The sequence below is a fragment of the Podarcis tiliguerta genome (genome assembly GCF_965153285.1).
Source record: "Podarcis tiliguerta genome assembly, chromosome: 1".
In the NCBI taxonomy this organism is placed as follows: Eukaryota; Metazoa; Chordata; class Lepidosauria; order Squamata; family Lacertidae; genus Podarcis; species Podarcis tiliguerta.
In genome coordinates this window covers 92,346,037-92,373,743 of record NC_139534.1, presented here as the reverse complement: position 1 = coordinate 92,373,743, position 27,707 = coordinate 92,346,037, and the positions used below count along the sequence as shown (strand labels likewise).

The following is a 27,707-nucleotide window of genomic DNA, read 5'->3' as shown; positions in this document are numbered from 1 at the left end:
ATGCGGAGCTCCCTCCAACGTTCTCCTTTCCCCTCCCGCTTCTCCAAAGCCCTCGCTTCCTGGCGCGCTCCAATGGCTAGCGCGGCTTTAGTCAGCTGGTCCATAGACTCTGCTCTGGGGTTCCGGGAAAGTTCATCTTTCAAGGACGAAGACAGACCCTCTTCGAAAAGCATTTGAATGGGCTCAGAAGCCAAGTCCCACCCCAATCGATGAATCAACATAGTGAACTCAGTCCAGTACTCACGGACAGTCCGGTTTCCCTGTTTGCAAGCCATTAACTGCCTTCGCACCCCTCCCTGCTCAATGTCACTGGAAAACATCAGGTCCATGGCACGAAAAAACTTCATCGCGTCCTTTAGGATCTCATTATTTGCTGCCATCAAGGGTCTAACCCAGTCCTTCGCCCCTGATTCGAGGTGGCTAATTACAAAAGCCACTCGCGATTCCTCATCAGGGAAGTCATCGAATTGCAGATTGAGAGCATATTGCATCTCTGTCCTAAAGGCATGGTAGTTCCTGGGGTCCCCCCCAAATTTCTGCACCAATCCTGGCATCTTTCTGTTGAGTGGGGTGGCTTTCTCCCTCCCCCTCTCTGCATCCTGAGCCCTCCTTTCTTCCAGCCTCGCCGTCTGCAAGGCAAGCTGGATTTCCAACGTCCTATACCTTTCCTCCAGGCTTGGACCTCCTCCAGCTGCCCCTCCGGTTCCTGCTGGTTCGCTCATGATGCCTCTCCCTGGCACAAGCTAGCTGTCGGTGACTTTCGGATTGCTGTGATGGGATGAAGAGCTGCTTGTGTGTAAATTGCAATCCCTCAGAGTTTGAACAGCTTCTCAAACCTCTGCCTGTGACGGAGCCCCTCCAGCATGGCTGCGTCAGTCGCTAGCAGAATCCGAAAGTGGCTGCTTTCGGAAACGTTTCCAACATAAAAGCTCCTTAACGGAAACACGTCTTCTGGACTCTCTGCGTGACAGTTTCCGCCGAGGAACGGGTGTTCCTATAGGAGGTCCTGAGACTTCCCCACTGTTTTCACTGGAAGCATCTCTGAGCCATTCCTCCGACTCTCCTTCCCTTGACGTTCCTGTTCGCCCCCTACTGGTTCCCTCTTCAGGTGTCAAGTCTCTCTCTACCTCAGAGAGCCTTGGCACCTCCTGTCCTGCCGATGGCAGTTCCCTGACAGTATTGTCCAATCATAGGGTGGGGAGCATGAGCAGATCTCAAACCCTTGTCATTCACACAAAGATAATACATCCAAATATGTCTTACACACATAAAACCCAATGCACAACCCAATTGTGTGGCTAACTGCCAAATTTTCCCTATGAAATTGACCACATATTTATGGCTGAATACTATTTGTGTAGAGGCCATATTTAGCTGCACCATCCTTATGTCGATGGATGGGGATGGTGCATATGGGGACAATGGAAAAGGGGAGGCTCATTCAGCCTATGGTGGATGCCTCAGTTCAATGTACCCTCACATAGATGCATTAGGGCAGAATTTAGTTTCAGTAGTTTGGCGAGGCCTGGTATAAATACTAGAATTGTTCCTCATCTGGATTTCTATCGAAGTTATCTGATCTTGTTGGCAGAGTAACTCCATTGAGTTAGCGATCCACCAATCTTTCATTTGTTCAGAATGCAGCACATGCAAAGTTTGCCCCAATATTCAGCTTATGTCTCTCCTCACCCCCTAGTTTACCAATGTCCAGTATTACATTGATTAAATCACCATGCAATAAGAAGTCTTGCCATGGCCACACAGTTGTATCAGGTATCCTTTTCGTGCAGCATTTGAATCAATGCACATATTTCGTCCTATGAATTGGTATCCAATTTGAGATGGGCAGGGATGATAACTAGGATGAACTGCTCATGCGCCATTTCCAACAAAGATTTTAGAACTGGAAGGTCTGGGTTCACAACGAAGGACAAAGCCAATGTACTGCAGATAATAATGAAATGCAGGGATGTGGGAATCTGTGGCTCTCCATATGTTGTTGGACTACAGCTCCCTTCACCCATTCCCATTGGCCATGCTGGCTGGGGCTGGTGGGAGTTGGACTCCAACAACATCTGTAGGGTCACAGGTTCCCCATCCCTGATAACATGAGACATCTGCAGCCCTGATGAAGAGCCTGTCGCCATAGAATAGCATTGTACATCTCAGGGCAATAGAATACGCAGTGTATAAGCATTTTGTGTCAACTTTATAGCAACTCAGAAAATGTTTGCAGTTCCAGAGGAAAATGTTTCAGCATACAAAGAGGGCTACTTTCCTCTCCCGCTCTTCAAGGTCTGCAGCAAGGATGAGTGAGCATCCTTGAAATCTTAATGAGCAGCCATTAGTGATAATCATGTAAAACCCTTGTAATATTGCAGAATACTGTGCATTCATATATTCTCTTACAATTTTGTTTGGTAATGAAATAGCACACCATTGCTAACGTACACAAAGTCTGCTACCCGTCTGCCTAAGATTAAAGGAGCCCAGGTATGTCTGACTTGAAAGAGACACCATTAGACTTTGGCATCCTTGTTATAAAAACACTCTGCATATATATAACCTATCCAGAAGCTAACCGGCTTCTGCTTCCTTAACCCGAAATCTAAAGGTCAAACTGTACTTAAGAAATTATTTTATTGAATTTAGAACCAGTACAGCCAGAGGGCTATAAGATTTGGCATTACGTTTCTTATTTAGGAGCTAAAACGAAAGAAGCTGCCATTTAAAATTGGTTCCCAATATTGAAGCAAGATTTCCTAATGTGGAACATATGTGTTATTTGGTGCTTGGAAGAATAATGCAGTAAGGAGCGAGCTAAGAGTAAAATGGCAAACATAGGCAGCCGGCTTCCAACTTTTCTTTTTGGACCTCTGTGTCAAAGAGTGATGGGAGAAGGGGCCTCTTAAAATCTTTTCCCCTTGGTTGCTTGTCTTGCTCAAAATACCTCCAAGCTACTTTCCCACTTGCTTGGGCAAAGGCACAAGTACTCATTATCTTTTTCTCCTAAGGGTGGAAAAGCACTGCATGCTGGTAGGGAGCTGTCAGAGGGAAGTGTGCCGTATTAAGATTCCCTTCCCTTCACTGCTCAAATTTTGCGGCCTACTTGGTTTTTAAAAAATGTATGAGACTGTTGAATGCATCTCGTGTGTAACATCCAGTTTTGCCTTTACTGTGTTACACTGTCAGGTATCAAATGGCAGGTGTGTTTTAATGTTTGCACTAGACCTGAGAGACATAGGGCCGCCTGATGAATGGCTTAGCAGAAGAGACATTTGAATTAGGGACTCCATGTCTCAGAACTCACCCATCATCCTCTCATAAATAAAAAGGGCAGAAAGAGGAAACTTATATTTGATGGTAAGAAAGTTTGCTCAGGAGCTTATCATAGTTTTATTGTACACGTGTGTCCACAGTAGCAAACAAGATTGGATGATAAGCAAATAAAAGTACTACGGGGGGGGGGGACGGGGGGGGCAGTATCTACCCTGTGGCCTGGTTGCTCTGTGTGTGTGTAGTTAATTTCATTTCCTTTATCTTGTTTTGAGTAAAATAGCTAACTTGAGTAGCTTATTTTGAAGTGCAAATATTTCCAGGTACTTACATAACCGAGAGCATGAAAGGTGTTGACAGGGAGTGTTGTCAGGTGTGTTTATCAGCACAGGAACGGAACCTCAAAAACCTATATTTAGAGCCTTTAATAATAAGCTGATTGCCTGAGCTCCCACATATCAAATAGGTCTACTTATTTTGCCATGATATCAACAACAGCTCATGGTGTTTGGCGTGGGATCTATCTAGCTGTGTTGGATATTAACAGAATGACATCTGACCATATTGCAATTCCTCTTCTAATCGGTTTCCAGGAAAGTCTTGTTTTCCCACTCTGTTTACCCAGGGACATGTGGTCTTTATCATATTCTTTGCTCTCCCCAAGATTTGACTATTGTGTTTTACATTGAATTGTACCTGAAATTCAGGGCTGGCCCAAGGCATTTGCTGCCTGAGGCAAAGGGCAAGAATCACACACTCCTGTTTCACATATGGATGCTAACTTTATTGATTCTTGCTTAAATATTGATGATAGGACAGTGTGCTCCAACACACTTGTGGACAGTAGACTAGCTTTGAGGGCGCAGGGCAGGGCAGGTGGCACACGCAGCTCTGTAGGCAAACACCTGCTCACTGCCCATTGCACAGTCCCAATACCTGCTGCCTGAGGCTCCTGCCTCAATCTGCATAATGGTTGGACCGGCCCTGTTGAAATCAGCCAGAAGCAAAAAGAATGTCACGTCTAGAATAATGTCTTTATCTGCAGCACAATGGCCGTTGTTTTCAGGAATTGCAAAACTTCCACAGGATGATGGGACTGAGCTTTCAGGTGCTGTGTATTCCAGAAGACCTCATGCTTCAAGCAGTCAGTGTTATCAGAAACTGTTTGCATGATTGCTATATTTGTGTATGGTTAAATAGTTAATCAGCGGTCAGGTGACTTGAAAGCGTGAAGAAGCATTAGCAAGGTCTCTTGCCTTGCCTTTGTTTAATCTAGTTGTGATATCACGGTCTAAATTTCTCCTTGTGGCATTAGCCAGCCAAAGTTAAGCACTTTAAAAATTGCATTGATTTCATTGTGAGACGTGGGGATGTGCTTTGTTCTTTTTGTTTTAACTGGTTTTTAATTTCAAATAACAAAACATATCCATACAAAGGAATACATAGCTTAGTAGTTGTACAGAAAATAAAGAAAAATTGTGGCTGATGGTTTTTCTCTCGGTTGTTTGTCTTCATTTGGTTGAAGTCCCAGTTGATTTTTTTAGTTTCCAGTTGTGTAGAGGCAGCTTTAGTTACTTCTTCATAAGTTATTAGGCGTTTGAATGGGTAACCCGATCACCTCCTTATCCCTGCTCAGAGGCAGACTTTGGACTTTCAAATTTCAGCAGCACCGCCCCATCTCTTGCCTTCCGCTTTGCTCAGTTCACTATGTCATAGCTGCCATGCCCTGTGGCACCCCCAGGCTTGGCACCCAGTGTGGCAGAACTGGTCATGCAGCCTTAACTCCGCCTCTGGCCTGCTTCATGGAGAGCTGTGGTGTAATTTTTAAGTTCACTTCTGCATTGCAGTCTCCCTGTGCAGAGATTATGGTGCATTCCTTGGAGGCCAGATCTCCTGCATCTGTGGTGCCTGCTGCCCGAGGCAATCACTTCACCTTGCCTCATGGGTGGGCCGGCCCTTAACCACATTATTGTTCACTTCTTAACTGCAGCTTGTTAGGGAACAACAACCCATGAACACTATTTCAGATGAAACCCAAGCTTCCTGGTTTGCTTCTCCCGCTCACACCAATTGGGAGGAGCAATTGGGCAGCATGGTCAAGCAAGCATCTCATGTTTAGTAAACCACGATAAGCAAAGCCAGAAAGTCCAGTTTATTGTGATGTGTGAACGTGGCCAATGAGAGTGGCACAAGATTGTGACATTTAGATACCCTCCCACCAATGTGAGCAAGGGATAGTTCAGGATAAAAACTGAAATGTAAGACTTCAGCAGGAAATTTTAAGAAGAATACTGTATATAGAAAAGAGAACAACAAGATAGGTCATGGCCATCAGTCTCACTCATCCAACATCCAGCATTTCCAGATCCAACTTTGATCACAGGGAGGTACCATGGTGGGGTGGGGAGACTTTTTGGCTCAGTGGATCATATATTTATCTTCACTCACCCTCTTGGCCAACTTTGATGGGTGGGCAGAACAAGTCAATCATGCGACACCACAATGATTACATGTGATTGACAGGTGGGCACATTTACTCACCTGTCAAAGGTAGCCTGCTGAGTGAGGGAAATGTGATCAGACTCCCTACATATCAGCTAATGTGTAGGGAATTTAGCCCCGCTCCCTAGCCACATGTCTACCTGCCCCACACCTGATGTCCCATATGATGTAAGGTGTGAGGCTGCTGGGCACAGATTGGGGAAAATGGCCTGGTGGGCCAAATGGAGAGATTCCGCAACCCCGAGCAATGGTTTTCATAGAGAAACTCATATTGTTCCCCAGAACAAGTCTATCTTGCAATCAAATTAACCTCAAAACTCATTTCTAGTATATTTTGAGCTATGCCTTCTCACACTCAGATTTTTGGTTTCTCTGAAATTTCCTATTGTGGTATTTAGATTTGCAATCTAGTATAATTTTTCAATATTCCTTTTGAGTTCTAGCAAAAAAGTTACTGTTTTAAATAAGCAGTTGTTTTTTAGCAAAGTTACTGTCTGACAAAACTCCTTTTTCCCACAGACATTTTGAAAAATAATACAGGATGTGTATTAATTATATTTCATGTTTAGAGTAAGGCATGGCTCTAGGTTCAGCATGACTCTGCGAATGCATTTTTAATATATGCCTAAAAACCCCTAAGGAAAGGTGTTCAAAGTCAGAACATAAAAGAATATTATGTCTTCTAATTAACAGTGACTGTATTTAGAAGTTAGGCATCTTGTTTTCATTATGTCTTTGAAACATTTCCTTAGGAACCATGAGAGGTGTTTTATATGTGTATTATTACTAATGAATATCTTGGCATTAATTCTTACAATTTCTCAGATTTTCCACTTCGTAGCATTGTTCTCCAAGCAGTTAGCTTTTAAAGCCACAATAAAACTGAAGCAAGGTAGTCTTCCAATAGAGTGTGTTGACTAATAATTTCATGGCCTCAGACCAGCTAGGGAATTCTCTATGCAAACAAATATTATTATTATTATTATTATTATTATTATTATTATTATTATTATTATTTCCTTCATCCTAAGGTCCCAGGACAGGTTACAGTAATAAAAACACATGCATTTCCCAAGGGTAATCATGAAGCCACTTTTTAGAAATCTGGAATTTCACTGATCTGCTTGGGAGAACAAATGGAGAATTGAATCTGGTCCCCACCACCACTCCTCCTCTGCTAAACAGCTGATGGGTGAGATCCAAACTTTTCAACCAGGGCCATGCATTTGCAGCCTCCGCTGCTGCTCTGCTTAACTGGGGCCCCAGCCTGATAATTTCAAAGCCCATCAGGAAGTCTTTTAAAAGGCAGTCTTTAAAAATAACCTTTCCTACTGCTATTCCCCTCAGTTATATCATAGTGTAAATGTACACGGGACAAAATGGATCCTGTACTGTAGGCAGCTCTAACCAAAGAGAAAAGGGCAAAGATGTACCATAAATGTAAAATGTTCCATTTCTTAAAATATGTGTGGTTTTTTTTAGAGCCCTGGCAGCCAATGTTCTGTACAAACTACTGTGAAAGAATTTAAAGAAATGGTTTCAGCACATCATAATGAAAACTCTCCCACTGCTAACATTTATGCTTTGTTCTTCTAGGTGTTCCTTACTTCACTGTTGAGCCAGAAGATCTGTCTGTAATCCCCAATACTCCTTTCCAACTATTTTGTGCTGCAGCTGGCCCACCTGAGCCGGTAACAATTGTCTGGTGGATGGGCGATTCCAAAGTTGGTCGTTCCGATGTCTCCCCCTCCACCCTAAATGTGCCAGGTAAGGCTTCCTTCTACGATAAATAAGGGCCTTAGAAAAGGAATGGAGTGGCTGATGAAGAGACCATACAAATTGCACCAGTGTCATGTCGCTGGTGTTACGTGAGACTAAAAAGCAAGTGAGTATCTAGTATAGTCATACCTCAGAAGTAAAACAGAATCCCTTCCAGAAGTCCGTTCGACTTCCAAAACGTTCACAAACCAAAGTGCGGCTTCTGATTGGCTGCAGGAAGCTCCTGCAGCCAATTGGAAGCCGCAGAAGCCCCGTTGGACGTTCGGCTTCCAAAAATAGTTCGCAAACCGGAACACTCACTTCAGGGTTCGAGAGCCAAAATGTTTGAGAACCAAACTGTTCGAAAACCAAGGTACGACTGTATACAGTAGAGGTCACCAAAGATGAGGTTATTTTTGGTAAAACTTCCATGGAATTTCCATGTGGGGCAAACTAGATAACCACAGAACAAATACACCTTCTCAAAAAAGCATACTCCACTCATTCTAGGTATTCTTCTTGGTGTATATTCTTGTCAACAGAATTTAATTTTTTCCAATTGGCTTATCAGTTCTAATGCCTTAAGCTGTTCTGAGTGCTTCTGTTTCCTCCAGCATGGCTAAAAGCCAGCCCCATTGCAGCTGAAGGGAAATATAATAGAACAGAACAGCAATGGGAAACTCGCAGCTACTGAAACATTCCTATGCAGTTGAAGGAACTTGTTAGAACTCTGTGATCTAGCTATACAACCTTCCCAGACTTTCGTACTAAAAAGGAGTAGAGGAAGGACTTGGTACTCACTTAGCAGTGTAATGTGACAAAACTTTCGCCAGAAACTTTCTCCCCCATTTTGTCCTAATGTCATAGACAAAGGGTTGATCCTACTGAGTCATCAGAATTCTCACATGTACCCTCACTATTATGATCTCCTTTATCCCAAAACAACAGCAGTTAGGATGGTGAGATTGAAGGCAGGTCTCCTGCAGCTTTAATAAGTTGGGTAGAGGAAGGAATTTCAGCAAGTGCAATTTGCATGAAAGCCCATGATAGATGTAGCATGCATGGAAAGCAAACACACACACAAATACACACATAGGTTATGTGTACAAACTAACACATAACCATAAAAACAGAAACAGCATTTCAGTATAAAACAAATTACAGAGATGCAGTTACATACACACAAGCTTTTAAGATGAATGTATGTAGACCAACCACAACGAGGACTGAGTCATGGAAGGAGTAAAAAAAAATAAAAATAGAGACCACTCCGCATCAAAACTGCTCAATTTGGCTTCGGCCCAGACTACATGTTTTTGTCTGACCAGACATTCAGATGAAGCAATGTTACATACATTAGCAAATAGAACTTTTGATGCTTTCCAGTATTGGGCTATTACCAATCTGGCTGCTGATAGCAACATAAACAATTGATTTTTAGAAGTTATAGGAGGATTGGCATTTGTGTTCTCAAGAAAGAAGGGGCATGGAGCTTTGCATGTAGGTTCTTTCTCTGAAGGGAAGAGGAAGGATCAGAAGGTGAACCTTCGTGTGCTATCTCTGGGTCACGCAGTTCCTGAGGCATGCAAGAAGAAGCGTGTGGGCGTGGGGAGCTGGTGTTGCAGGAAAGAGCAGGAAAGAGCAGCAAAATGTTTAAAGGAAATAATAATTAGCCGAGGGGGTGGGGAAGTGGGGCAGGGCCAGTATTTCAGCAGTCAGTTGATTTATCTTCAAACGCTAGATTGCTTCACCACAGAATGCCTGCATTCTTTTTGTACCTGGAAAACACTGAGGACATTTTGGGTGTTACCACCGTCAAAAAAAGCAATGCTCTTAGCATTGCTCGATCTGTTATCAGCCAGGATATATCACTCTGTGTTTTAAAATGTATCTTGTCATCTCTCTCCATCTTTTGATCTTCCACTCCTACTCTTAATTTTCAGCAAGGATAATGCAAACTTACTTCAGACATGCTTTGTCAGTGCATCACGCTCCTAAAATGCAGCCTCAGCTACTGTTTCAGACTCTGGTTTGTCCTGTACCAAGGACAGTGAAGCAGGCAAAAGCTCAGATAGAAACTTCAGAGTCATTTCTCTGGCAAGCTTCACCAGGAGTGTCCCAATTCCACTTTTAATTTGAAATAGACTAATCGTTTTGTCTTTCACAAAACTAGAGACATAAAAAGTAAACTAGCCCTTAAAGTAATAATATTGAAAAACAGAATAATACATTGAAAAAGAAACCTATCGTTAGCTCTCAAAGGCATCTGAGTTCAGTCTAAGGACCCAGTTTTTCTAAACAACAGTTTGGTGCTTCCTGTGAGCAGGATGTCAATAATGCTGAGTTAGGTGGCATTCCAGAGGCCTTGTTCTTTATCACTTAATCCCCATGTGTGTTAAAGGGCAAAGTAAACATTCCAATAAGTATTCCCTTCCTGGCTGAGCAACCTTCAGTCCTGTCATAATTACAGGCACCTTGAGACATTGCTGCTTGTCCAGAGACTCTCATATACCAGCACTTTCTTTGAGCAAAGAGAAAGCCTGGTATTTATGGTTCCTCTGGGTAGGAAGATTGTCTGCAGCCATTTTGAATTGCTCTTCAGATGTATGGCAACCCATGTCAGAAGTGTAGATTTTGGCGAATTACTTTTTAAAAAGCTCAACAACTTTGGGCAAAACTAAAACTAAAACACAAAACCTCAACAACTTTTCTGTCCAGATTTTCACTTTTTGAAATATGGTAACCCTACAAAATGGAGGGGCCTGATTTGAAGGCCTTGGTTCAAATGTAGTACATGGTGTAGTCTAAATGGGGGCCATTGTCATCTGAATGTTATTATTGTTTCAGTTTTGACAATCTGAAAGGGCGGTTTTCTGCCTTGTGTTGAAACCCTCAATTTTAAAAGACTGTTTATATAAACACTCATATTCAGGTGTACAGACAAAACCAAAATCCCTTTTCAGACATTTAGTCTTCTGCTGCTGCCCACGTGAAAAATAATGTTTACCTGAAGTGTAACTCTGGAATTAAATGAAGCCTGGATTCCTCTCCCCCCGCCACCCCTTCCAAAGTACTGTACAGTGGTACCTCGGGTTACATACGCTTCAGGTTACAGGCTCCGCTAACCCAGAAATAGTGCTTCAGGTTAAGAACTTTGCTGCAGGATGAGAACAGAAATCGTGCTCTGGCGGCGGCAGCGGCAGCAGGAGGCCCCATTAGCTAAAGTGGTGTTTCAGGTTAAGAACAGTTTCAGGTTAAGTACAGACCTCTGGAACAAATTAAATACAGTGGTGCCTCGCAAGACGAAAAGAATCCGTTCCGGGAGTCTTTTCGTCTTGCGGTTTTTTCGTCTTGCGAAGCAAGCCCATTGACGGAGTAGCGCTATTAGCGCTATTGGCTAAAAAAGGGCTAAAAACGGCTTTTTTAGGGGGGGGATTAGCAGTTTTGCTGCTAAAATGCTTTTAGCAGCTTAGTGATTCAGAATAAGGGGTTTTGGAGCAAAAAAAAAATTCATTTTTTTCGTCATTTTTCGTCTTGCAAAGCAAGCCCATAGGGAAATTCGTCTTGCGAAGCACCTCTGCAGACGGAAAACCCTTTCGTCTTGCGGGTTTTCCGTCTTGCGAGGCATTCGTCTTGCGGGGCACCACTGTACCTAACCCGAGGTACCACTGTATATAACTACTAAACTTGACAAAAGACAGATGCAGGAAAAGTTGCGCTGTTGTGGGGCTGGGGAACCTTTGGCCCCTCAGATGCTGGACTACAACTCCCATCATCCTTGGTCATTTGCCACGCTGACTGGGCCTAATGGGAATTGGTTCCCCCAGCCCTGTGTTTTTGTTTTTGCTGGTTGGGGAGGTACCAGTTTTGCAGCTTTGTATGCTCCAGACTCATGCCCGTATTAACAACCAGAAACCTACCGTGTGTTTCTAGACTCTTAGGCCAACATTACACAGACACATTAATGGTGTGTACACGCATTCCCCAACAAAAAGCGCAAAGCTGAAAATAGGAAATAGTAATTTGTTAACCGCAGCTAGTGACCTCTTTCCCAGAGGACACAATTAGTGTGCCCTTTGGAAGAACGCTACATTTGTGTGTAAATGCTTACAAGGAGCACTTCATTACGGTGGAGACAAAAGCACTGATTTCTGTGACTGCCGATTAAATAATCCTGTTGCCACTGAGTTGTGGAATCTCAGTGGCGTTAATCAAGCTGCAATGTAGTCATCATGCCTTTGGACACAGAGGTGCCTGTTGTTTCTAGTGGAGGTCGAGGGTATAATTTGAAATCAGCCAGAGACCTTGGCCAGGCCAAGCATCCTCTTTTCCTAGGCATTGCACAAACAAAGGGATGGAGAGTATACAAGCCTTAACTTAAGAGCAGCAAAACAATAGGAGAGAGTCCGGCCAAGGACAGCAGTGAGATAACAACAATGAGAGAGCTAACAGCCTAGTACTTGGGCTGCCCTCCCCCCCAGGCCATTCCTGCCCTTCCCTTTCATATTTTGCAGAAGGAGCTTCCAGTGCAGGCTTCTCTGTGCCACATTCCTCCTGTTTTATAAAAAGAAAAGAAAAAACCGATTGACATGTTAATTACACCCAAATCCATGTGAGTTTGATCCACTTCCAGCTCAGCCCCCAAAAGTTGCACATAGAGAGAGAGAGAGAGTCTGAGCTGCGTGTCAAACATAATTGAAATTCTGCTTGAGGTTGAAGCTGGGGGATTATTATACTGTACAGCAGTTTTGTGTGCTGCTTTCTTATTTCTCTCTCTCTCTCCCCCTTCCCCTCCTGCTCTCCCACTTCCTGGCTGTATTCCAGGTATTAATCAAAGCACAGTTTTCTCCTGCGAAGCCCACAACATAAAGGGACTGTCTTCATCCCGGACGGCCACTGTGCAGATTAAAGGTGAGAGAGATCCTTCCCTGTTCTTCCAGAAAAGGAAATTGAATGGACTGTCAGGAGTGGGAAGAAAGCAGGGAAAAACAGTTTCTGTTTCTCCCTCCTTCCCTGCCTCCCTTCTACCCACCCACCCCCAACAGGAACAGTTTTGAGCTGCTTTCCAGCAGTGCCTTCTCTCTCTCTTCTCAGCAAATGAAATAAAGCACTGTGCTCACTGTTTGGTATGCGGGCCTGTGTCTCTGCAGCAAAATTTGCAATCAAACCCCAACTGAAGGGAAGATGTGACACGAAATAGCAGATTTTCCTTGAACCGGGGCATCAGGACTGTTTGTGGGAGGATGGTGGGCCACAGTGATGTCATCTGCAGCGGACAAACAGGGAAGTCTTCCTTCTCTGCACAAGTTTGATGCCTTCGTAGCAAAAATACCACCCCAAACCTTCTTCTGTCTTTTCTCCTCTCCCCTCCCACACACCCACACTCCCCCCCCCCCCCCGCAATACATTGGCATCTCGTGAACTGCAGAGAACAGGAGAAGGCAGATCACCGTGAGGGCAATTAAATTTCAGGAATGTTATGCTTCTGTGGATTTCTGTGCTTTGCAGTGCCAAAGCTCTCATTTAAAGCTGGTAATTTGGAGCCCTATTAATAATTTTTGTTCCTTTCACAACTGCTACTTTCCTGCGGTGTTTCCTCCCCTCATAAGAAGCTAAAGTAGCTGCAGGCCAGGAGGGACTCACGCTCTTTCTTATTTTTAGGGCAAATCTACAGCTTTGTTTTGGTTGGTTGGTCATATTTTTTAGCAATGCAAAATGCGATTAGTTCATTTTATATGGGTGCATTGTTGTGGATGAGGATTATCAGAACCTTTATTTTCAAAGGGCTGTTTCTTTCTCCCCTCATTTTAAAAAAAATGGCTTTGCGTTTTTTTGTTTTGTTTTTTTGTTTGTTTTTGCTCTGCCCACCATTGGAATGTGGCCACTGAGTGGCCATTGTTGTGTCTTCCCCCAGTATTGTCCACTCGGACCATTTAAAATACAAAATAAAAGATTCAGAAGGTAAAACAATAGAACAGTAGAATTCTCTCAGACTGATGGTGGTTTTTGCAGGAGGTGAACTTCCTGTTCTGACATCAATGCATTTCACAGGCCATATAGGTCTGATAAGCAGCACTGTGAAAATGAGGAAACAGCTGTTCCAACTGAATTCACCCAGGCCATTGGTGGTCTTTGATGCTTATGGCATGAGTCCTCAGCCTGGGCTTCTCATCAGCAGATCTTTTGGTAGTCCCTCAGACAGTGGAGCGGGGCTTCCCCACTTAGACTCTTTCAGACTATTGTTGGTTCCTTCAAGAGCTGATGGTGTAAGCTCCCTGGCTTCTCCTCCTCCTGACATAAATTCCTGGAGGAGGCCAGGTGAGGTGAATAATCTCTTCAGTTTGAAATCAATATCCATCCTCATCCTCAAGCTCTCTTTCTGAACCAAACAGTTGGAGAGTGCAGCTCATATCAGCTACCCAGCAGCCATTGGATACTGATGGTGGTTCATCTGCAGTCTTCAAATTGCACCTGTGGGGCTCTTTGGCTTCCTTGACCTTATACCAAGGATATCCAATGTGATGCCCCCCTGATGTTGTTAGACTGCATCAGCCTCAGCCGGCATAGACAACAGTCTGGGATGGTGGGAGCCCTCAACTACTGTTACTTCCTGCATCACCTGGATATGCTAAGTTGCTTGAATTTGTTAACAGTCATAAAGAGATCATAATTTAATGGTGGGACAAATGCTTTGCATGCAGAAGGTCTCAGATTCATTCCCTGGCATCTTAGGAAAAAGGATGTCAGGTAATGGTAAAATCTTCGCCCGAGATCCTTGGGAGCTGCTGCTAGTCAGAGTAGACCAGGGTTTCCCAAACTTGGCTCTCCAGCTGTTTTTGGACTACAGTTGGCACCATCCCTGATCACTGGGCCTGGTAGCTAGGGATGATGGGAGTTGTAGTCCAACAACAGTTGGAGACCCAAGTTTGAGAAATCCTGGAGTAGATAATACTTAGTTTGATGGACAGTTAAATCTGAAGGCAACTTCCTATGCATCTGTGTCTTGTTTATCACTGGAGAAACCCAGGGTTGAACCTGTGGTGTTCTACATGCAAAGTGTTGTTACATACTCCTTCCAGAAGCTGGATACTGTTGAAACAAATTTCTGGCCTTGAGGGAACTTTGGCTTGATGCAGCAGAGTTCTTCGTACATTCCGAGGAATATACTGCACCATGTCCACCCTCAACATAAAGGACCATTGTTACCAAACAGAACTGGGACTGATTGCACTGTCACACATGTTGGTGACAAAACATTTGGCAGTTAAGAATGTAAGGAGAGATGAACGAGTCCAAAGGCCTATGCAGTCCTACATTCTGTTCTTACGGGAGCCAACCTGATGCGTATGGGAAACCCAAAAGCAGAAGGTGGGTGCAGCAGCACTCTTCTATTCCGTTCAGGGCAAGCTGCAAGAACACCTTTCTTCCTTCTCCCTAGAAGCTTGCTGAGAGATAAAGAGATGCTGCCTCTTAGGGCCATATAGGTAGAGTTTATAGCCATGTTTACCAATCTTTGAAGCAAGACAAAGGACAGCGCTGCAAGGAAACAAAACGGAGAATAAGGGCAAAGTGGATTTATGGAGAAGGATCCTGGCAAGGTGTGGGGAACCATTTCAAGAGAAAGTGGCAGCATGAATGGAACTGCTGAGCCAAGAGTGGGAGCAGGAGATGACGGGAGCAGGGAAGGGGTGGGCTGGAGGGAACATATGGAGTGAGAAGATTGGGAGTAAATCAGAGGAGCGGGGGCCAGAGCAGTAAAAGAAGCGAAGGGCAAACAGGCTGGGCTGACGTGGTTCAAAGACAACAAAACAAGCCAAGGAAGACATTGCAGATGGCTCAAAGCAGGGAGTCATACGCACACATGTAGTTTTTCCCAAGTGCAAATCCTCTGGGTGAAGTCCAAGGATGCCATTCTGCAGAGGCATCTGCTAACGTAAGAGAAAGAAAGGCAATTTCCATTCATTCTCCCTTCCCCTTTGAGCCCACTGCACCACCTCCCATGCTCCAAATCTAAATCTGGAACAGATTTCAGTGATTCTGAACCTAGCTTGGGTCCTGGAAAGAGATGCAGCAGGAGGAAGCTGTGATCTTGACCAGCTTCATCTGTGGCAACTCCAGCTTTTTAACAATTTTGATCATGGCACAGTTACATAAGACCTGGTCACTTCAAGATTAAATTACTAACACATCCTACATGGAGTATGAAGAGTGTTCAGTAGCTTCAGTTGTTGTACATATTATATGGACCTGGAAGTCCATCAGATGGACTTTAAAATTCTGCAGGATTCACAACCTGTGGTTTGACTTGTACACTAATCTCAAGCCTCTTCTGTGTTTCACATCTCTGAAGTATTAGCTATTTGCAACATCAGCCATTCCTCCTTCACCACTGGCTGGTTCAGCACTGTACCTGGTTCCGCAGTAGGCTTCTCCTGTTTTTCTCCCATGTGAGCCTAGATTTTAAGTTTAAGAACTGTAAAGGCAAATGATGTGATTACTCCTTTAAAGCTAAGTGAGTCTCGGCCTGGTCAGCTGCTTGGAAGCCTCATGTGAGCTCTGAGCTTCAGAGTGGCGAATAAGTGCAACAAAAAGAATGGATTTTGGCTTAGCACTAAAGCATTTAAACATTGGTAAGCCACATGGATACGTATGTAAATGTACGACACCCAACTGCTTTGGGTCCAGAATGACATTGCTGTGGTTGTTTAATAAGAGGAATAAGACAATTTGCATTTGTTTTATGAAATTGGCCCAAACATACCTAGATCTACTTGGAATTCTTTTAAAAAAAAAACAACCCAAACCTGTATACTTTTGGTGTTTAAAATAGGAATTAGTGGAAATCAACTCCCAGCATATCAGTTCTACCATCTGCCTATTAAAAGGACTAGGCTTTGCTTCCACGTTCCAGCACCCCTGCCCCTCTGACAAGAGAGATGCTATGCAAAGGTTTTAGGAACTTCAGGCTAGCACTGCTTGCATCTCAGATTCCACAGCAGAATGTTTTGAGAAGTGCCTGTGTCAAATGTTCTGTGTTTGCTATATCTGTTTAAATACCAAACACTGAATAAAGAGAGTAAGTTATTCAGTGTTAATCAGGATTTATAATGCCATGTGCAAGCCACCCCTGTTCATACAAAGCTTGATTAGCACCTCTCAGGGACCTTATCCAAATTCCCAGACTGTAGCGTCTGCACATTTCCATATAAATATCTGCTCAGTTCTACATATGCTAAACAGCATCCGTCCTTCTTTTTCAGCTCTCCCCTTCCCACCTCTCAATGTGACAGTAACTCAAATCACCAGCAACAATGCCAGTATCACTTGGCTGCCAGGATTTGATGGCCGTTCTCCACTTCATTCTTGTACAGTTCAGGTATGTGACACGTGCATAATACCTCCTTGGCCAAAGCAAATAGTCAAACCCAGGAAATGTTTTGCTAGATAGCCCCTTGCTTTGCATGTCTGGGACCCTGGAGGCAGGGCTTTTCTACCCAGGAATTCTGTGGGCAACTGGCCTCAAAGGATGCAGTGCTTAATTTGTGACCAGAGCAGCATGGACCAAAATAAACTACTGTCTTGGAAAGACCCTGCATAGGAAGATAATCAAGTGCCGTTGCAAAGTACTAGTTTGCTGTACAGTGATGATACGATGTGCATGCATAGAGCTCTCCCATGCACAGAATGAACCTGGACCAATTGGAATCCCTCTCCCCTTGCATGGAGGAGTGCTGTGTGATGGCACATGCACAGAGCCATTTCTCAGGCACGCTGATGAATCCCACTTGTAAGTTCTAGTAGTACATATTCCATACGTTCATGGGCAAAATGAAATACATAATGTCCCATTTTATTTTTAATTTGGGGAACTGTCAAGAGACTTCTGCTATTTTTAAAAGGACTGCATCCAATGACTAATAAAGTATATGTAATCTCTGCCTCTGGTGTTTTACAATTTTTTATATAAGGTGTAAGCCACCCAGAGTGACTGGGGAAACCTAGCCAAATGGATGGGGTATAAATAATAAAATTGTTGTTATTATTGTTCCTTATATTGATACTATACATATTTTACATAGTCCTTCCCCAGTGTTCAGTGCTGGCATGAGACTAAACCTGTGGTACCACGTGCCTCAGCTTTAGTGCCCAGAGAAGTCTTAACTTTGGATGTAACTTACAGCTCCTCCAGATAACCTATTTATTGAGTATTCATCTAGATTTTCTTGCATAAAGCTTATGTGAAACCTGTGGCTGATCTTTTTTGGGCATCTCTTGTGATAGGTTTGCAGGTATGCAACAATGAGCATTCATTCTGATTTTACTGACCAGTGTTTGTACATCTTCCCATTAATGATTAGTTCATCCCAAACTTTTCAGTGGATTTCTTCTTCATGTGAAAAGTGTGTTTGTTTGTTTGTTTTAGTGGATCTGTTGCACTTTTAAATTTCCAGTATGTGCTTGAATCCCTCCTGTCTGACATTCTGGAGGTGACTTTACATATTTTTGAGTTGGCAACATGCAAGCCTAAATGGCAGTTCATTGATTGGTACTTTATTGCGGGTTGCACAGCAGTTTGAAACAAATGCACACCTGCATATTCCTGCATTGCAGGGGGTTGAACAAGATGATCCTCAGGATCCCTTCCAATTCTACAATTCTTTGATTCTGTGACTGAATTTCGGTGTTTAGAATGTGAGCTGAGTGGATTCTGTGCATTGTCCAGCAAGTAAGGTAGTTTTATGCTTGCTCGACAAGTGCTTGGTTGGCAACTCGCCCTACATTTGCAGTGCTACTGCAACCGCTGAACAATGGGTGTTGGGGAGATCACACAGTAAGTAAGGCTTAAACTGCAGACTGAACACGTGGTGAAGCAATTACGCAACCGCTTTAGTAAGGCCAGCTCCTTTTAACTCACGTTTTCTCTCATCATGTCAAGTTGGTCCATTTAATTGATCTTCCGAGTGAACCAATTCACGCTGTTCTCTGGTGTGCTGTTGTCAGAGATGAGTCATAGGCACAGCTGTCAAGCAAGAACTACCAGCCAGAACCAATAAAGATCACTCTTGCCCAGGCAGAGTCCCAGACTAGTTCTCTTTGCCCCATAGTCGGCACCTAGTGCGGAAGCAGAAACCAAGGAGTTTTGAAACTTTTTAAGTGAGCCCAGAGGAGTTCAGAAAGAAACTGTTAACCCAGCAAGGCTCCAGAGGAGATTGAGAGGCTTGTATCTTCACTGCAAATTCCTCCTTCTCCTTCTAAGATTAATCTACTGGGATCATTGTTCACAGCTAAGTCTTCTTGCTTTTTCTGAATTGATCTTTGCACCCAAGGTGACACTTGGGCACCCGGGCACCTTTCATGCCAACTCTGAGATTCCCAATGTGTCTGCTGCAGCTTTTGCTCTTGGAGCCCAGGTGGCAGAGAGGGAGAATCAGTGACCAGGGCACGACACAGATAGATTATTGGAAGCACAAGCAAGACGTTCGTTTGGGACTTGTTCAGTTCTCCCAGGTCCTAATTTGCACTCTGCAGGGTCCAATGGTGGGATCCTGACACCCTTCTTGCTGAGGAAAGCTTGGGGGCACAGAATCACTCAGATACCTGGAAACCCTTTATGGCCTAGGGGGCTGGTCTCATCATGACAGCTGTCCCAACAACATTCAGTTCATCCTTAAAAGATGCAAACGGTTAAAAACAGCATGATCTCCCTGGACTCTCCCCGCTTATTGCGTCAGAGAGTGGGTTCCCTGCACTGCCACCATTGTCAGCATTCTGCCTTGGAAGGGAATTAACAAAAGCCCAAGGCAAGCGGCTGAGGTGATCCAGCTTCCTTCTGCTCCGGCAGGGTTGCGGAAGGAGCTTGTGCGTACTGCTTGCATGAAATAAAAGAACCCATTGAGATGGCGATGATGACATGAGTCGTGACTCTCTGCACACAGCGGCTTTGCTCTTCTTTCTCGCACCATTTCTGCTGCTGCCGCTCTGCTAGAGAGGCTCTGTCTTGACGGATTAGAATGAATTTCCTCCTGTGCATTGGAATGCCACGCTTGCCCCGCCGAGTACAGCCTATTCTTCCTGGTTTGCACGTCCACCAGTCACTGTACAATGCTAATCTGTCTGTCTTCTGAGTCCTTCCCCCAACCTTCCTATTTCTCTTTTTCCTTTCTTTTCTTTGCAACCGGTGAAGTGGGGGTGGGGGGCGGAACAAAGCGAGAGCAGCTCAGATTTCAACCTCCTCAGGCAGCCTCATTTTCCTAAGCTTCCCAGGCTTTTCTGTCCCATGCTGGAAGGGAAAAAGAAACAGGGATTTCACTCTCCAGTCAGGCTTAACATGACAGCCACCCTCCATTATAGGGCCTTGGGGAATGGCAAAATGTTGAGTACCTCTCAGCTCTGATTTTTATTTACAGGCACCCTTGTCCACTGACCCATATTTCTACCTGCCTCTAACTGACAGAATGTTTGTCATTCTTGTAAGCAATGTTGTTGTTTTTTAAGCCAAAAAGTGGTACCCACACTTTTAACATCTGGGGGGGGGGGGGAAGGTGCCTGTTCTTCATACCCTTGAGTACCTGCAAGAAAAAAGCATTGCTGGTAGCGCTGGAGACAGCAACAGTTCCCTATGTCATGCCCACACAGGAACACCACCCCACTGTTTGTTGTTAACAGGTTTTATAGCTTCACAGACCTGCACTGTATGTTTGACCAAAGCTGGCAATGGGACAAAACAAATGTGACTGTACATCAGGAGCATGGTTAATGTAGTGCCCTCCAGATGTTGTTGGACTGGGCTTATGGGAGTTGTTATCTGAACTGGAGGGTGCTGTGCCAGCTACCCTTGCCATTCCCCATAGAAAACAATAATTCTATCATATCACTTTCAAACAATAGCTTTTAAAATGATTAAGATTCTCTCTACAGTTCAGTGTGCAGGTGTGTGTGTTTTTAAAAAAAATTAGGCATGCAAAAGTACTAAGTCAAATTAAAAGGATCCAAGATCCAAACCCCCCATTATCCTGTGTGGAAGAACACAGCTACAAATTGCATCTTATTAGATAAACTGCAAAAGATGATAGTGTTAGATGGGAGGAGTATTTCCTTCTGCTAACTGAGCATACAAAGCCAAATCCAGATTCAGAGGGCTATATCAGGGTGAACAATTAAGTTCCTCTAGAAATGCACGTAACTGCAAGCCTTGAAGGATTTTGTTGAACGCTTATTTATTTTTTGTTGAACTGTCACTTCAAAATGTAGCTCATTTATAGTCTTCCTTCTTCTGTATCCTTGGTTTGTAAGACAGTTTTGTTGATAATGAGCAGTTCCCAGAGTCTATCATACCGTTGCTGGACAGATGGAGTTTATTGCTTTCCCATTTGTGCAGTTGATTGAAGTCTTGCTTCAATTAGAAGAGAGAGAAAAAATGTGGGGAGGCGGAAGGAACCAGTTTAATGCCAAGTGCTGGGAGTTGTTTTGTGCCCATGAGGCTCAGAAAGAGTATATTTGGGCTTTTTGGAGGGCTGCAGTTGGTGATGATGATAACCACCTTCAAAACTCTTGGGTCATAGGGGATGACCTCTAAATGGGACAAAATGTTCCCACATGCCCAAGCAGGTGTCTCTCAGCCAAGAAGTTATTCTAGAGTTTTTTGGTTTGCTTACAGCCTCTAGCATTTTGAAGAATTAGTCATTGCATATCAACGTTTTGAAGCCAAGATTATGTGAAATGTATTACTTGTTGGATGCAACTCTCCTAAAGATTTATGGCATAAAAAAACCGAGTCACTTTATGTTAAATCCATGAGAGTGTATTTGGCTTGTGTGTTCATATCTGCTTTATCTCCCTTCTGCAACAGGTGGCTGAGCTACAGGAAGATGACGTTTCCACAGAAGTTGTCCCTGTCCCCTCCTTTTCCCAGGCTTTCCCAGGATTAAAGCACTCTACCAATTATAGTGCTCGGGTCCAGTGCACTAATGAACTGGGCAGCTCCCCTTTTACAGACTGGGTCTATTTTCAGACCATGGGATTAGGTAAGAACATGGTTTCATGGAAATAGTGAAACATTTTCCCATTAAGCTATGCAGTTCTAGGGCAGAAAACCATTGAACAACTTGACCGCATCTCCCATTGTAGTAACTAAATACAAGGACCATATAATTCACATGGCTGATTCAAACAACCAGCCATCAGCTTCAATTTTTTGTCATTGTTGTGCCTTAGACTGTACTTTACTCATGGCAAATCATGTGAGGGTTTCCTAGTTTATGCAGGTATAAAGGTGATGCTGGAGTTTCCCAGTATTCACAGCTTATTCCAGGAGAGAAAAAGTATCTTAGATGTTTAGGACCTCAAGAGTCCCTTTGGTGAATTTGCAAATGAAATAGCTTTTTGCCCTAAGGCTGTTCCATACCTCTCTGTCCCTGAGAGTTCTCTCTCTCTCTCTCTCTCTCTCTCTCTCTCTCTCTCTCTAACAACAGGATATATGTTGTGATTTTCTCTCCATTACAGCACCAAACAGTACTCCACAAAACGTACACATTATCCAAAGAGATTCTTGTCTGATTTTGGAATGGGAAACAATGGCTCCAGAAATGCATAGGGAAAATGCCCTCGGATACAGGTTGGAGTGGAGTCAAGATAACATCACTCAGGTAACAGACTGAGCAGCATAAACATTGCCTTGGTGGATCAGAGCATGGTCCAAATTCTGTTCTAACCGGAGCCAGCCAAACGTCCCTGGGATCTCACAAGCAGGTCATGATAATGAGGACCATCCGTTGTTGTTTGTCCTAGTCATTTGATATACTCAAGCTGTGTACACACTATAACTTAAATGCACATTTGAAACACACTCTTTCTATCAAAGAATTCTGGACACTGTAGTTTACCCCTCACAGAATTGCAATTCCCAGCAGCCCTTAACAAACTACAGTACCCAGAATTCTTTGCGGGAAAGAATGTGCTTTGAATAGGCTTTAAAGGCAGCACTTTTTTTCAGCCGGAATGTACCTGTGAGTACCAGTGCCATTATAAGAGAACAAAGAAGGTGTTCATGGTGAGTTATGGCACCTCTTTTTCTAGAAAAACAGCACAGTTTAAAGGTATAGTACATACATATCTCCAGATGCTTGAAAAGAGAAGTTTCATTCTGCTATGTTGGCTCATGGCAGTGATAGACTTATCCTCCACAAATGGGTCTAATCCTTTGAAGACGCCATCAAAGCTAGTGGTTGTCACCACATCTTGTGGCAACGAATCCCACAAGTTCATTAATGCAAATCATGCAAAAGGACTTTCTTTGATCTGAGCCTACTGCCAATGTTTTCACACATGAGGCTTAAATGGATTTCTGCCTGTATCCCTCCGTAATGAGAAAGGAATACCTATATCAGTTAGAATAGACTTTTGACTACGTTTTTTCATAGTATGCAACAGTTAACAATGGTTCTGTCACTTGTGTCAGGAACAGTAGAACACGATGCTTCTCTGTCTTGTCATGTGTAAAAATTGTGTTAGGCAGAGCAACTTGGATAGTAGATTCATCAGGAGGAAGCTGATAAAGGCTAATCATACATTCTGGATCAATAAAATTCATCATATTCTGTTTGTCACAGACTATTCCTTGTTCCAGATTTGCCAGGCAATATCTTGAGCTGTATCTCAAATTACAGTGATACCTCGGGTTAAGTTAATTCGTTCCGGAGGTCCGTTCTTAACCTGAAACTATTCTTAACTTGAAGCACCACTTTAGCTAATGGGGGCCTCCTGCTGCCACCGTGCCACCAGAGCATGATTTCTGTTCTTATCCTGAAGCAAAGTTCTTAACCTGAAGCACTATTTCTGGGTTAGCGAAGTCTGTAACCTGAAGCATATGAAACCTGAAGCGTATGTAACCCGAGGTGCCACTGTACCATCAATTATAAAAGTAAATTATAAAATTAATTCAGAGTGAGAAATTTAGTGCTTAGGGAAGGTTCTAGACCAGGGGTAGTCAACCTGTCATCCTCCCGGTATTGTTGGATTCCAGTTCCCATCATCCCTGACCATTGCCCATGCTAGCTGGGGCTGATGGGAGTTGTAGTCCAGCAACACCCTCTGGCATTCCCTCCCCTTAGATATTTGACTGGCTCCGTTTCTGTTATCTTTTCATGGCCTACTGAAGACCTTCCTCTTTCAACAAGCATTTTAAGTTGAGATCTTTCCCAGACTGCATCTGCGTTGGAATGGTTTTAAAGATGTTGTTATTGTCATTATCACTTCTTGTTTGCTGCCCTGGACTCCTTTGGGAAGAAGAGTGGAATATAGAAAAGTAATGAATAATAAATATCATTACAGCACCATATTAGCTGCCTGTGTTCTAGACTGACAGCTTGGAAATGAATCCTAAAAAGCCACGCGCAAGTCTTAGGAATGGGTTTGTGTCAAACTGGAAGGTGGTAACATATGTTATCCGCAGTCTGTTCTGGGTTTGATTTTGTGCAACGTACTCATTAAGGAGTGGAGAATTTCCTCCCCACCCCTCTCCTAATGTGGCTGTCACAGAGTTTGTAGACACTACAATATGACAAAGAAAAAAAAGAGAGAGCGATTACAATCCCACATCTCTTCAAGTATTTATTGTACCTCTGCAGCTAAGCTTGCATTGATTATTAGGAATTTTAATAAAAGTAAAATAAAAAAAAGCAATGCAGGCATAATATATTAGTATACAGTGGTACCTCGGGTTACATACGCTTCAGGTTACAGACTCTGCTAACCCAGAAATAGTGCTTCAGGTTAAGAACTTTGCTTCAGGATGAGAACAGAAATTGTGCTCTGGTGGCATGGCAGCAGCAGGAGGCCCCATTAGCTAAAGTGGTGCTTCAGGTTAAGAACAGTTTCAGGTTAAGTACGGACCTCTGGAACGAATTAAGTACTTAACCAGAGGTACCACTGTAATCGGTTTTGGGAAATCTCAGGGTTCAGAAAATTGTGGAGTTGCCTAAAAGTATACCTGCATTCAGGGAGTCTTACAGCTTCCTTGTGTGGTATTATAAGCAAGTGCCAAATGAGTGCTGATCACCAATGGGCTTTTGTTTGCTTGCTTGCTTCAGGGGGAAATGATCGTACAGGAGACGAGAGCCAACCTCACTATGTGGAATCCCTTAAGAGATCTTACCATCAGGGTGTGTGTACTCAACTCAGCAGGCTGCGGGCCTTGGAGTGAACCCTTGCTGCTTACAGCTGAAGATTTAATAGGTGAGTTGCATGTGCTGTAAGCTTCTTCTTTTATAACCTCATCTTCTCCTCAAGGAAAATATTACGTCACTGTTAGTACTGTGCTTGCAATGAGCTGCTGGTTGCCACCGTGTTTTTCTATCTCTGCTCTTCCCAGCACTTACAACTGCATGTGTTGCATTTTTAAACGGAATGAGACTGAAGCAGAACAACGTGGAGCAATCTAGCAAAAGCAAAGCGAAACAAACTCAGCTGCAACTGAGTTGAAAAAAATCTGTGCATGTGCGTTGAAAAATCTAGTTCTCATAATCCTTACAGGTTCCTTTACACCTGGGTTTTGTGTTAATTTCTATACACTGAAGGTTCTGTTTGTGGATTGGGGGGGGATTTGACTGTGAACAATAAAGTGTGTATATATGGATGGATGTACATTCCCAGTGCTTTTTTTTTCTTAAAAAATGTTTAGGGGTACTCTCATTTTGACTCAAGAAAATCACCATTTTATAGTTCAAATCTGGAAAAATAAATACAGTAAAAGGACAAAAGGACAAAGATTAAAAAATGTTTAGGGGTATGCGTACCCCTGCGTACCCCCCCAGAAAAAAGCACTGTACATGCCTATACAGAAGTGCTTTGTGTGTAATAATTCCATAAGGTGTGAAGCAGGCCAAAGCTCTTTGAAAACATAGGAAATGGGTCTTACACCAGTCCCTTTAGCTCAGTGTTGTTGACACTGATTGTCAATGGCTCTTAAAAGGTTTCTGAAAGGATTATCTCCCAGCCCTGCCTGGAGATTCTGGGAGTGAACCTGGAGTCTTGTGCAAGCAAAGTGTGTTCCTACCACCAGGCACTCCAAATCTGCAACTCTTAATCCTGTGCATGACGGTTTCCGATTCCCTACTTATCTGTGCACTGTGCATGGATGGCACATTCAGCAGTGAGGAAGGAGCTTGGGAAATCTTGTACCACATTGCACTTTCCCCCCTCTCAGGGTTCACTGTGCTGCTTCCTCCCCCATCCCTACCCAAAATTGTTGTTCCTTTTTTCCTCACAGACCTTTAAATACATAGACACCCCTCAGGGGGTTTTTTTAGTCTTAAAACCACCCTTTCTTCCTTTGCTAATTATGGTTCTTCTTCATAGCAGAGAGCGAAACAATACAAATAAACATCTTCCACAGGTTCGAAAATGTGACTGATGTCAAAACAGGGCTGGGAGATTGTAGATAAAGGCAACAATCTTATACAAAGTTAGGCGCTCTCAAGTCCAATTATTTCAGTGGACTTAAAACACATTCTCTCTCCCTCTCCCTCAGCCTGAGGCTTGTTTGTGTCCCAACCACAGCCACACCTAACATAGTATGTTGCTGAGCTTATAAACGCTTGAAAATAAAGCTTCATTACGGAAATGCTGACACACCAAAACTATAGATCTGTAAAAATAATGAAACTTTGTTCTACGCTTGAGCCTGGTGGAAAATAAAAATTGCTTACTTTCTAGAATTAACTAGCTGGTACTGAATAGGCATTTCCAGTTCCCACTGCGTGTGAAATATCTGGGGCAGCTTGTTAGCATACGGGTGGGGAAGCTTATAAAAAGATTTAATGGTGCTGTTTGAGGAAACCCAATGCATTCTTATTTGAAGCACCCTCAGCCTTGCGCCCTGTTCCTTCAGGGCTGTGGGAAGGGTCTAGTAGGCTCTTTCTGTTGCTCTCATCAGTGTCAGCAACAGAAAACAACTGGGTGTATGTGTGGCACAGGAGGGGCAAGGTATATTTTTAGGTGGGTGAGTTGTGTCCCACATGTTAAGATCTCTGAAAGGAAAATAACAGTATATTTTAAATGGCGGAGTCTAGCAATGGGGAGGCAAATGGGGGCAGCTCCCTGTTCGTGGGGCACTTGTCTCCCCTGCCCCCTTCTAGTGCCACCTGTGGCTATCACTACTACTGGCACTGTACTATTGTGTCATTTACTTCATGCCAATCATGTTCTTAATGCATCAGAAGGGCCTTTTTCTGAATGGCGACGTGCCCAGTCTGTTTGAAGGCACTGCATTTGGCTGCCTTTGTCCCGTCCCAGTTGAAGGAGCGTGCTGTGATTTCCACAGGGACACTGGAGACATTTTAACTTTGGAAGAAGAAGAATAAATAGGGAGCTTTCATGCCTGCCCCCTAGCAATGGCCACCAAGAACATGGGGTAGAGATGTGGGTTCTCACAACACAACAGCCCCAATCCACATGGGAATACTCCCAAAGGTGATGACATGCGCTTGGCCCTCAGGTGCTTCTGCAAGTGATGCTAAGTGCAAGTTTTTGTATCTAATTCGGACTTTAAACCAACACACAAAACTTGTGGGTTTAAAGTGGCATGTAACGTGTGAAGTAAACATTTTTAATGTAGGATGATGCAGTCTGGAAATGGAGAGCTTTTTGGGGTTAAGTTCAATATTGAGCTAGTGGACATTTTCCTGTTGTTCTTTTTAGCAAGCATGGTTCCGGGGTAAGGGCTAGAGACTTCCTGCCTCCATATAGAGCAGACCAGAGAATGAAGACCATTTGTTCCTGGTGCCAGCACCACAGGTGCATTCCTGATGGCAAACCTCCCACTTTTGCCAAAACGAAACAAAAAAATCAGATATACTGATTTCTCCTCCTGGTGTTGTGGGTGTGTACCACACTAAGCACAGTAATGATGCTGCTTGTGTGCTTCTTCATTGCTGAGATAGAATTCCACCTTACTCCAACATTTCCTGGTGAAAAATGCTGCCCATCTGTACTAGTCCCACAATTTAAAATTTTAAAATAAAAACCACTGTCTGTATTTTAAGTGCAATTCTATTATGCGTTCTTTGTTTGTGTGCGCAAGTGTGGTCAATCTCTCTCAATTGCCATCTGTTGGTTGCACAGTCTTAAATGTTATTGGGATCAATTGCAGCATATTTTGCAAGGTTTGGGGGGGG

At 43.5% G+C, this 27,707-nt stretch overlaps 1 protein-coding gene across 2 annotated transcripts in view; it reads left to right on the top strand.

Moving 5' to 3' along the window:
* TYRO3 (TYRO3 protein tyrosine kinase) overlaps positions 1-27,707 on the top strand; it is a 67,499-nt gene that overhangs the window by 21,866 nt on the left and 17,926 nt on the right. For both annotated transcript variants that reach the window (XM_083449880.1, XM_083449881.1), the window contains exons 4-9: positions 7,375-7,545; positions 12,361-12,447; positions 16,797-16,912; positions 21,386-21,560; positions 22,039-22,181; positions 24,624-24,768. In XM_083449880.1, the coding sequence (XP_083306006.1) occupies positions 7,375-7,545; positions 12,361-12,447; positions 16,797-16,912; positions 21,386-21,560; positions 22,039-22,181; positions 24,624-24,768 (837 nt within the window). The remainder of the gene's footprint in view (positions 1-7,374; positions 7,546-12,360; positions 12,448-16,796; positions 16,913-21,385; positions 21,561-22,038; positions 22,182-24,623; positions 24,769-27,707) is intronic.